This window comes from Camelus bactrianus, chromosome 21 (assembly GCF_048773025.1).
Source record: "Camelus bactrianus isolate YW-2024 breed Bactrian camel chromosome 21, ASM4877302v1, whole genome shotgun sequence".
NCBI lineage: Eukaryota > Metazoa > Chordata > Mammalia > Artiodactyla > Camelidae > Camelus > Camelus bactrianus.
Genome location: NC_133559.1, coordinates 26,155,635 through 26,165,632, shown reverse-complemented (window position 1 = coordinate 26,165,632; position 9,998 = coordinate 26,155,635). Strand labels below are relative to the sequence as shown.

The 9,998-nt window shown below is 39.0% G+C and overlaps 1 protein-coding gene across 1 annotated transcript in view; it reads left to right on the top strand.

The window, feature by feature from the left end:
- Positions 1–479: 479 nt before the first annotated feature.
- The window catches only part of ACBD6 (acyl-CoA binding domain containing 6), a 158,832-nt gene continuing 149,313 nt past the window's right edge, over positions 480–9,998 (top strand). The window contains exons 1-2 of the mRNA XM_010954927.3: positions 480–1,068; positions 8,246–8,310. Coding sequence (XP_010953229.1) covers positions 847–1,068; positions 8,246–8,310 — 287 coding nt within the window. The 5' untranslated portion in view covers positions 480–846. The remainder of the gene's footprint in view (positions 1,069–8,245; positions 8,311–9,998) is intronic.

The window sequence follows — 9,998 nt, the reverse complement described above, 5'->3', positions numbered from 1 at the left end:
TCACAATTTGGGCGCTGAAGGCCCCATCTCCAAAATTTACATTCACTATTCAAGTCAGAACCAAACTCTAGAGCAACAGATGAATCCCGAGGCCCGTTTTGGAGGTGCAGGAGACACATTATCCGGGGAGGCGGGCGCAGGCGGAACCTTCGTCCTCAGCTCCAAGTTTCCCGCGACTCCTCGCCTATCGCTACACTAAGAAATAGACGGCCTCCTTCTCCCACCCGCGATGGCCTAGCCGAGAATGGGTTCCGGCAATTTCAACGGAACGATTAACTAACACCTCAACGACTGAGGACAGTTTCTTCAAGCAACAGCTCCCCAGCGCGGTCGCATGAGTCCCCCAGTACAGGGGCGGGGGCCCCCACGCTTCCCGCGCCGGGCCCGGAACAAACAGCCGTCAGGAGCCCCGGCGCGTGCTCCGTCGCGCACGTCTCCCCGCGCTCGCGCCGCCTCGCCCCTGCCCCGCCTTCCGCCCCGCCCCCACCGCCCATCGCCCCGCCCCCACCTCCTTCCCTCCAGGACCTCCTGGCTGCGCTGCTCCCAGGCCCCGACGCGGCTGGAGGGGCCTTGGGCGACCGCGGTCGCTCTGTTAGCCAGGGGAAGCCGGAAGAGGCCGAGACAGCAGGGAGAGAGCAGCAGAGGGTGGCGGAGCCCTCCCTGCACGCCCTGTGAGGGAAGGTGGGGGAGGGAGGCAGAGTTAAGCGAGGGAACGCGGAGTGAGGTTGGGTCCGACTCGAGCTCGGGCTCAGGACCGAGGCTGGTGGGCCGGGCCCCCAAGCCGGCGGTACTTACATTCGATCTGAAGAAGACAGGAACCCGGGAGGGAGGGCCGGGCAAGGACATATGGCTTCGCCGTTCCTGCCTTCAGGGGCCACCACGGGCGACAGCGGCGGAGAGCTGAGCTCGGGGGACGACTCCGGGGATATGGAATCCCTCCAGAGCCCCGAGACCGAGGCGGTCAGGAGCCTGACAGAGCTGTTTGAGAAGGCTGCCGCGCATCTCCAGGGCCTGGTTCAGGTCGCCAGCAGGGAACAGCTCTTGTACCTGTATGCCAGGTACAAGCAGGTAAAGTCGCAGGGAAGGGGTGGCTGCGGGAGAGGGACCAGAGGCCTTCTCCTTTTTCCAAAATCTGGTAGGGAACGTGCTTGGTTAGTGGCCAGGTGTAATGAAGTGTGTATATGTGTATGTATTTTGTTTTTTAATCATCTGCTAAGGATTAGCATCATTCTGGACATGGAAAGGACCTGTCTGCTATCCTAGGGAGTGATGTTTACCTGGACACTGAATGACAGTTTTTCTGTCTTCTCTGACTTGCTCAGTGACCTTGCATTAGGCTTTAACCAGCTTCAGAACTTTTACAGAATGAGATTTATCATTTACTCTTGCCAAAGAGTCATGAAAGTAAATGAGGTGATGCTAAAAAATGATATTTTGAGATCTATCAGAATAATATGACTGCAATTAAAAGGGTGATGTAATACAAAATAATGTATTACTACTTTTCCTGTTGTGTTTTTTTTTAACCTTAAATATCTTAGACTTCTGTTTTGGCTGCATATGCTTTTGTCAATTAGATACAATTATAAAAACTTTAGATCTAGTAAACAACAGATGAGGTAATCGCCTTCTTTACAAAAAAGGAAACCCAAAGAGAGTAGATAGTTTGCCTATCATCATACAGGTAAATCAGTCAGAACTACAATCAGATTGTAGCTCTTGACTCTGTCTGAGGCTTTGAACATTATCTGGAAATATGGAAATAATAATGTCATATGAGACATTTTTAATCCATCATCAAACAGTAATTGGGTTGGAAAAATAATTGCTTTATCATAATTAACAAATACTTGTTCAGCATCTTTTATAGGCCCAACACTTGGGTGTTATGCCTATGGGGAATGCAGAGAAGCAAAAGCATTCATGATACTTGCCATCAGGAGACTTGAAAAGTTACTTGAGTCTAGATTTAAACATGTGAAAAATTGCTAAGAGTTAAATAACGGTTCAGGAAAACTTCAGCTTTTTGGAACACTGGAAACAATTAAGTTCTGGATAATTGCCCATTTTATTTTATTAAAAAATTTTAAAACTTTTTTTTTTTGGCTCTTGGTATCTATTTCCCCCTCAATTTTTAAAAAATTGTTGTGGGGTCCCTCTGTATTCTTAAACTGAATATATTTAGTAGAAAGTAGTACTTTCTTTTGAAGATGGTGAATATAAAAGTGACCTGAGAGATATGGCTCTAGGAACAAATGGTGTAAATCATAGTGTTGAATGAAAATTGCCCCTCAGTGGGGAGGGTATAGCCCAGTGGTAGAGCGCATGTTTAGCATGCATGAGGTCCTGGGTTCAATCCCCAGTATCTTCATTAAAATAAATAAATAAACATCTAATTACCTACCCCCTAAAACAAGCAAATAAAAATACTTTAAAAAAAAAAAAAAAAAGAAAGAAAATGGTCCCTAAATTGGCCTTGGAATTTGCTTTCTTGCAGAGGTTCTGGATATCTGTTTTCTCTTTGGTCACTTATCCTGGCCTAAAAAAATTAAAATGATACTTCGAATTATTTAACAAGAATTTATTGAGCATTGTGCTTGGACCAGTTGCATGGCTGACTAATGATTCTCTGGGCAGTGTAAGACTAATTTTCTCCAGATTTCCTAGAGAACATTGTTTATCTTTCTGTGACATATTTTAATTTATTGATATCATGCTATCATTACTAAATATCTGATACCTGAGTCATCAGTGAACTATAGGCACCTGTCAGCTGGCAGCCATTCTGTCCCAAGTATACTTCACCCAGATAGTCTGTAAGAGGTGCGTGTTCCTCACCCTCTTTGACATTAGAGTGTTTAGAGATATACTGTATCTGAATATAAAATTCCTTATTGTTAGAGAATTAGAGAATAAGATTTTGATTACTTAGATAGGACAGAGGACACTATTAATGTCTTCTAAATATTTTGTTTTTAGTAGAATTCTATGACAGGATTAAAAATAGCACCTTTGATAGAATAACAAAGTTGAAAGTCCAATAATAATTCCTACATGGTGGATCAAAATATCTCATAAAATAACTGCATTTCTCATAAAATCTAATTTTCTCATAAAATGATTACATTTTTAATTTGGAATAGCACCCTGTTTTGTCAGCAGGAAGATGACAAAAGTAAGTTGAGATATGAACCTTATTTTCTCAGGCAGACCCCTAAACTTACCTAACATAGTAGCTCTTTTGGTCTCAGATAAGCCTACGGCTCCACAAGCATCTTTTAGTGAAGTTTCAAAAAGATCACACCAATTAACTGGGGTGTTTTGTTTTGTTTGGTCCTCTGTGCAATAGCCTGCACTCTCCCAGCAAAAGGTGACTAATTGACACCTGTGAAAACTGTAGGACAATGAAAATTTCAAACCCCTGTTGAGGAGCCTTTAGGACTAGCTCAAGTGGGAATACTCAACATGTCCTCCTAAAACTTTAACCTGAGAACACTTGATTCACTGGCATTTACCACTAGCAGCCTCTATTGAAATTGTCTGTCTCGGGGCACTGGATGTATCATGTATTTATCAGAGAGCAGAATTTGGACGCTCTGTTAAAGTGGTACATTTTATAACTCTGTTTCATAGCGTAGGATTCATTATCTAATGATTTGGAAACTGTTACTCATGATGTCCTAAAATCTGGTAGTTTTATTTTCCCAGTCTTTTCTGGATCCAGAGCTATTCTTTGAATTTGGGAATACAAAAGCTTCTGAGTCAGTTCTAGTGCAGGGTCAGCTGCTGAACTTTCATTTTCATCTCATATAATGGTCTGGTGATATAGGGGTGGTAGGATGGTTCTGCTTCATGAGATCATCCAGGGGCTTAGTCTTCGTCTGTCTTGTATGTAGTTCAGCCACCCCCTAAGGCAGCAGTTCTCAAACTATGGTCTACAGATGCTGAGAATCCCTTAGACTTTCAGAGGATATCTATAAAGTCACACCTATTTTCATAATAATACAAAGACGCTACAGGCATTCCTTGGAGATGTTGAGCTGTTGGTTCTAGACCACTTCAGTAAAGCAGATATCAAAGTAAAAGTGAGTCATTTGAATTTTTTGGTTTCCCAATGCATATAAAATTTATGTGTACACTATAATGTAGTCTATTAAATGTGAAACAGCGTTATCTAAAAAAAAGGTAAAACCTCAATTTAAAAAACCTTTATTGCTAGAAAATGCTAAACATTGTCTGAGCCTCCAGTGACTCATAGTCTCTTTGGAGCTGGTGGAGGGCTTGAAATATTGGGAGAATTAGCAGAATGTGACCTAGAGACGTGACGTGAGCAAATGCTATTAGAAAAATGGTTCTAATAGACTTGTTTGATGCAGGGTTGCCACATACCTTCAATTTGTGAAAAAAAAGGGCGGTATCTGCAAAGCATAATAAAGCGAAGTGCAGTAAAATGAGGTCTGCTTGTATTTGCCTTTTTTTCTGTGCTGTCATGGTCGATAAAACTGCTGATACATTAGCATGAATCAAGGCACTGGCAGCAGACTGTACTAGTAATTTTTTTTACCGCCATGTACTCAGAGTGAAAAAGGGCCAGTTTCACTTAAAAAAGTTCTTTGATGAAGCAGTAAAAATTGACTTTTATTTAGTATTAACTCTTGAGTACAAGTCTTTAATATGTGTGATGAAATGGGGGTACACACAGAACACTTCAGCTGCATACTGAATTATGTTGGCTGTTTTGAGGAAAAGCACTTGTATAATTTTTGAGTTTCAAGTTGAACTATCCACTTTCTTCATGAAACATTTTTACTTAATAGAGCAACTCACAGATAAACCATGCTTACTCAAATTTGAGTATTTGGCATACAGTTTCTCGAAAATGAATAGTCAGTCTGTGGCATCAAGGAAAACAACTGACAGTATTTGTTGCCAGTGATAACATTTGAGACCTTAAGCAAAAATTAAAAGTTTGGAGGGGAAGGGTATATAGCTTAGTGGTAGAGCACGTGCTTAGCATGCACAAGGTCCTGAGTTCAATCCCCAGTACCTCCATTAAAATGAATAAATAAACCTAATTCCCCCCCCAATTAAAAAAAAAAAAGTTAAAAAAATAAAATTTTGGAAAATTTGTATCTGCCACTTAAGCTTGACAGCTTCCTAATACTAAAATACTTTATAAGATTAGTGATGGTTTTAATGATCATGAACTTTTGCTATTGAACGGATACTGAAATGTGACAACATTTGGAAGATCTGCATAACTCAGTAAACTGTGTTTTCAGATATTGCAGGGAATGGTGTTACAAATTATGTGTGGGTAAAAGATGCATTCAAAGTGCAGGTAATACCAATGGATTTTAATGTAACAGTATGAAAAATTTGTTATTTCAGATTCCACATTTGCAACTCTCCTTAAAGAAATTGCCACTTGTTGAGTTTTGGTATGGTATCAAAGAGGAATATCCATAATAATCTGAAAATGTTACTGAAATACTTCTTTCTTTTCTAACAAATGTGTATGTAAAGTTGAATTTTCTTCAAATACTTCATCCAAAGCAACGTATTATAATAGATTGAATGCAGAAGTAGAATACACCTGCCTCCTATTAAGACAGACAGTAAAGAGATTTGCAAAATGTAGGGCAGTGTCACTTTTCTTACTAATATTTTTGCTTTAAAATATATAGTTATTTTTCATAAAACTTTGTTACGTATTTTCACATGTAATGAGTTTGTTACCTTTAAATGAATTAATACATATTTTTAAATGTCTTTTAATTTCTAACCCAGTAAATATTGATGGACATAAGCCACATAAAGAAAAGCTCTTTGGGGTGCTCAGTTTCTAAGAGTGTAAAGGCATTTGAGAACTGCTGCCCTAAGATGCTCTTTCCATGGCCAGAGGTGGCTCAACATTACCACATGCATCTTCTAGCCAGGACACAGGGAGAGGGGAGGATAAGCCCCCTTTCTTTTTAAGTAAAATATTCACATCACTTTCACACATGTGCAGTCCCCTAGATGTGGGCAGAAGGTGCATGGCCACATGTAATGTTAAATTGTTGACCGTGTGTCCGGCAGAGACTTCTGCTACTGTCTGCTGGCTATTGTCTGCATAAAAAACCCACAAATAGTAATAACTGCTGTTTTTATCTCTAGTGGTTTATCTCATCTTATATTTCTAAAAATCCAGTAATTCAAGTGATTTTATTTATTTTTTAAAAAAAATTTTTGTTTTTTAATGAAGGTACTGGGGATTGAACCCAGGACCTCATGCATACTGAGCGTGCGCTCTACCACTGAGCTCTACCCGCCACCCCTCATCAAGTTATTTTAGAGATGCCAGAACTGAAGCCTAGACTCTATGTAGCGTGTAAAACAGAGTGGTATGTAGAAAAAGAATGTTGGACTTTGGAGTCAAACTGTCCTGGAGTTGAGTCCTGACTACTAATTCAAGATTCCCTAGCGTCAGCTGTGACAGCCCTCCTCAGCTTCTCTGTACCCACTATGGAATGAGTTTGTAATGGCAAGCCTGACAGGACTGTTGTGTGGCTCATTTGCTACAACATACGTGAAGCTTTTGGTTTATAGTGATTGTTCAAGAAATGCAGCTCCTGCTCTCTCACCCATCCTTCCCTCTGTCCCAGCACAACAGGGCTGCCCCTGTGTTAAGTGTACGTTTTAGAACTGACCAGAGGGCCAGGTGATTCATTGCTAAGCCAATAATAGAGATGGTAGTTGTTAGGAAATCAGAGATGGATGGGATCATCATAGACTGAAAGGGTTCTTAGAATCTGAACCTTGAGTGGAAAAAGGAGGTGTAGCATTTTGAAAAGCTGAGGGCAGAAAAGAAGGCTTTTCAGGTGAGGGAAATAACATGAGCAAAATCAAATAAAAATTACGAAGGCAGGGGTAGACCAATCTGGTTGGTGAAGATTTGCAGATACTAATATAATATAAAATAGATAAACAACAAGTTCATACTGTATAACACAGGGAACTATATTCAATATCTCGTAGTAACTTATGGTGAAAAAGAATATGAAAATGAATATATATATTTTCATGTATGACTGAAGCATTGTGCTGTACACCAGAAATTAACACAACATTGTAAACTGACTATACTTCAATAAAAAGAATATATATATATGTACTAAAAAAAAATCTGATCGGTGAGTAGACCATCAGTTTGATTTTAGCAAGTGTAAGAGTAACAGGAGAAAGTGGAAAGGTCCCTGAGAAGTAGATAGGGTTCAGAGTGTGGTATTTAGCCTTAGAGAAAATGGATATTTTGTTGAACACATGCCTAATGTATTCACTCTATATTCAACAAGCATTTTTTTTTTTTTTTTAGTTTTAAGTTAGACACTGTATTGTGTGCAGTGAATGAGTTAAGAATGGTTTCTCAGAGGCTGTGTTCTAATAGAAAGATGAGACTACACAGAACTTGCTAACACAAGTTAAAAGTGCCATCAGAGATACAGAGTAAGTGCTGTCAGAGCTCGTCAGAAAGGGAGATTACTTCTGGCAGTGGAATTGGCTGTGTGGTGAATTCTGCACTTGCATGAATTTCATTTTATGCTTCTTCACAGTGAAAGTAATTACTTCATAGTTTAACTACAGTTGTTATTTGTGGATTAAAAATAAGTATTGACTACAAACGAGAAGATTATTGTGGCATAGACAGAATTTATATTGTTGTTGAGAAACCTTGAAATTTTTTGCATGGCTTTCAGCATCTAAATTTATTTTGATCAGTTTCATAAAAGGCTCTTTAAAAATAGTGTGCTTTATCCTGGACTTTAGGAGAGATAAAATGCTGATAGTATTATGAGAATCAGCATAGATAGGTAATATTATGAATTCTGATAAACTGTACTTTAAAGCTTGTTTAATTAATTGTTTAATTCCTCTATTATAAATGGTAGTAAGGATTGTATAATCTATATTTATAATTTGTTTTATATCTGTAAGTCTGCTAATGTAGGACTGCAACTTGTTTTTTTGTGAATCACAGTGTTAGATGACAGTTGTTTTATGCAATAAGCCACAGCAGCCTGTATTTAAAGTTTGTTTCTTTGTTTGCTTTTGGAAAGAATGTTAAATTTTGTTACTCTATACAGATGCAGGTATTTTCTAACGTGTAGTTACAAAATGTACAGAATACATTTAAACATAAAAAGTTTCTCTGGCATTTCTTTGAAAAATAAGTTCTTAATTTTTTTCCCCCTCCTTCATTTAGGTCAAAGTTGGAAATTGCAATACTCCTAAACCAAGCTTCTTTGACTTTGAAGGAAAGCAAAAATGGTAAGAAACTCTTGGGATCTAATGTGGTTGTTGTAAATGGTTTAGGTGTTTAGGAATTAGAAAGTAGTGAGCAGATTAAAGAATTATTTTTATATTAATCTCTTTCTGCTGTAGACTGTGCTAATGACAGGCAGTGGGAGAGAGATTAGAAGAATCCGATTTTAGATAAGTCTCCAAAAGGATTCTTATGCCATGATGTGGTATATAAGTAGTTCTTGCAGACATACATTCCTTACATATGAACAGCTTCTTAGAGAGTGATTGTAAGGGCTGTTGTTTGAAATTTGCCTTCCCTATGGGTCACTACTTCTCCTTTCTGGAAGGATCTTTGGAAGAAGGCCAGGAGGATGGCAAGGGAGAAGAGCAGGGTAAATCCCTATTTTTTCACACTTCTCCGCTGCCCCAGTTTTATCTCCTCATTTCTAGTTCTTACCCACACCACAGCAAAGAAGTGCTTATAATAAATTCTTGGGCAGAAGTGGGAAAAAAAAAAGATACCAGGTCCACTTCTTTCCTGAATACATAAAAGGATTATGCATCCCAGATTTGTTTCACTTATAATTCAAACATTACCTCTTACCATATGAGGCCTTATTTCCTCTTACCTTGTCTAAGTGAAAAGAGAGAAATTGCGTACAATAGGGAAGCTTAGTTATCGAAGGAAGGACTTCGGAGCATCAGCCCTGGAATTAAAAGTATAGAGGACAGGGTTCAAAAAGAAAAGATGAAATATGGTTGTAGAGAGAAGGAGTGCTAAAACTGGAGTCCCACTTTACCTTCTAGAGCGGTGCACCTCATAATGTGCTCCCCTGGACGAGTTGCTTGTCTAGGAACTGTTTGTTACCCAGCTGTAAGGAGATGGAGAGCTTGAACCCAAGTGCAAATCAGTAATGTCATTAAACACGACTGTTTAGTTCAGCTCACTTTTGTGTGTGTGTGGGACATCCTCAGCAAGGGAGGCGGTACATTGATTTTCATTCTGGCACAAGCTTTCTTTGCTAATGATAACCAGTAGTTTTCTGACTGGCATTTTATTACTGTTGCAGAGAATACCTGATGTAAATTTTATTGTGAGTTTTTTGTTTTGACTTAACAAAATTTTATAAATTTGCCATTATTTTCCCCCGTGTTTGCCTAGTTTTCCACTCTTTTTAGCAATTTTTAAAAGTTTAGATTTTACAACCACTGTGATAATAATTTAGGCAAGAATCATTAATAGTTGCTAAAACCACTAGATTAATTACAAAGAAGAAAACTGGAGACGCTGCTTTTACTAAGTCCTGACTCTTATCGTTAACAATGGGACAAACTGCTATCTTGTGCCCCATCATGTGATGAATTGTCAATGACATGTCACCTGTATGTTGCTCTTGCCAAATATTTAACCTGATTCTAATCATGATTAATCATTTTTGGCAAGAGCACTCTGTAGGTGAGGAAACCATCAGACAGATGATAAGAGCAGAAGGGGAAGGTGTATTTCTCACATCTTCAAATAGGAAGTTTGAAGCACTTTCCCACAGAATATTATTTTGTGTGATAATTAGTTAACATATTACTGAAATGCTGTAAGCACAGCTAATTCATAAGATGGAAGCCACTTCTCTTGTCTGGAGACCATATATTCTCAACAGGGGTGAAATCTCAGTTTTGAGGAATTATAAAACCTTAGATATTACAGTAGTTTG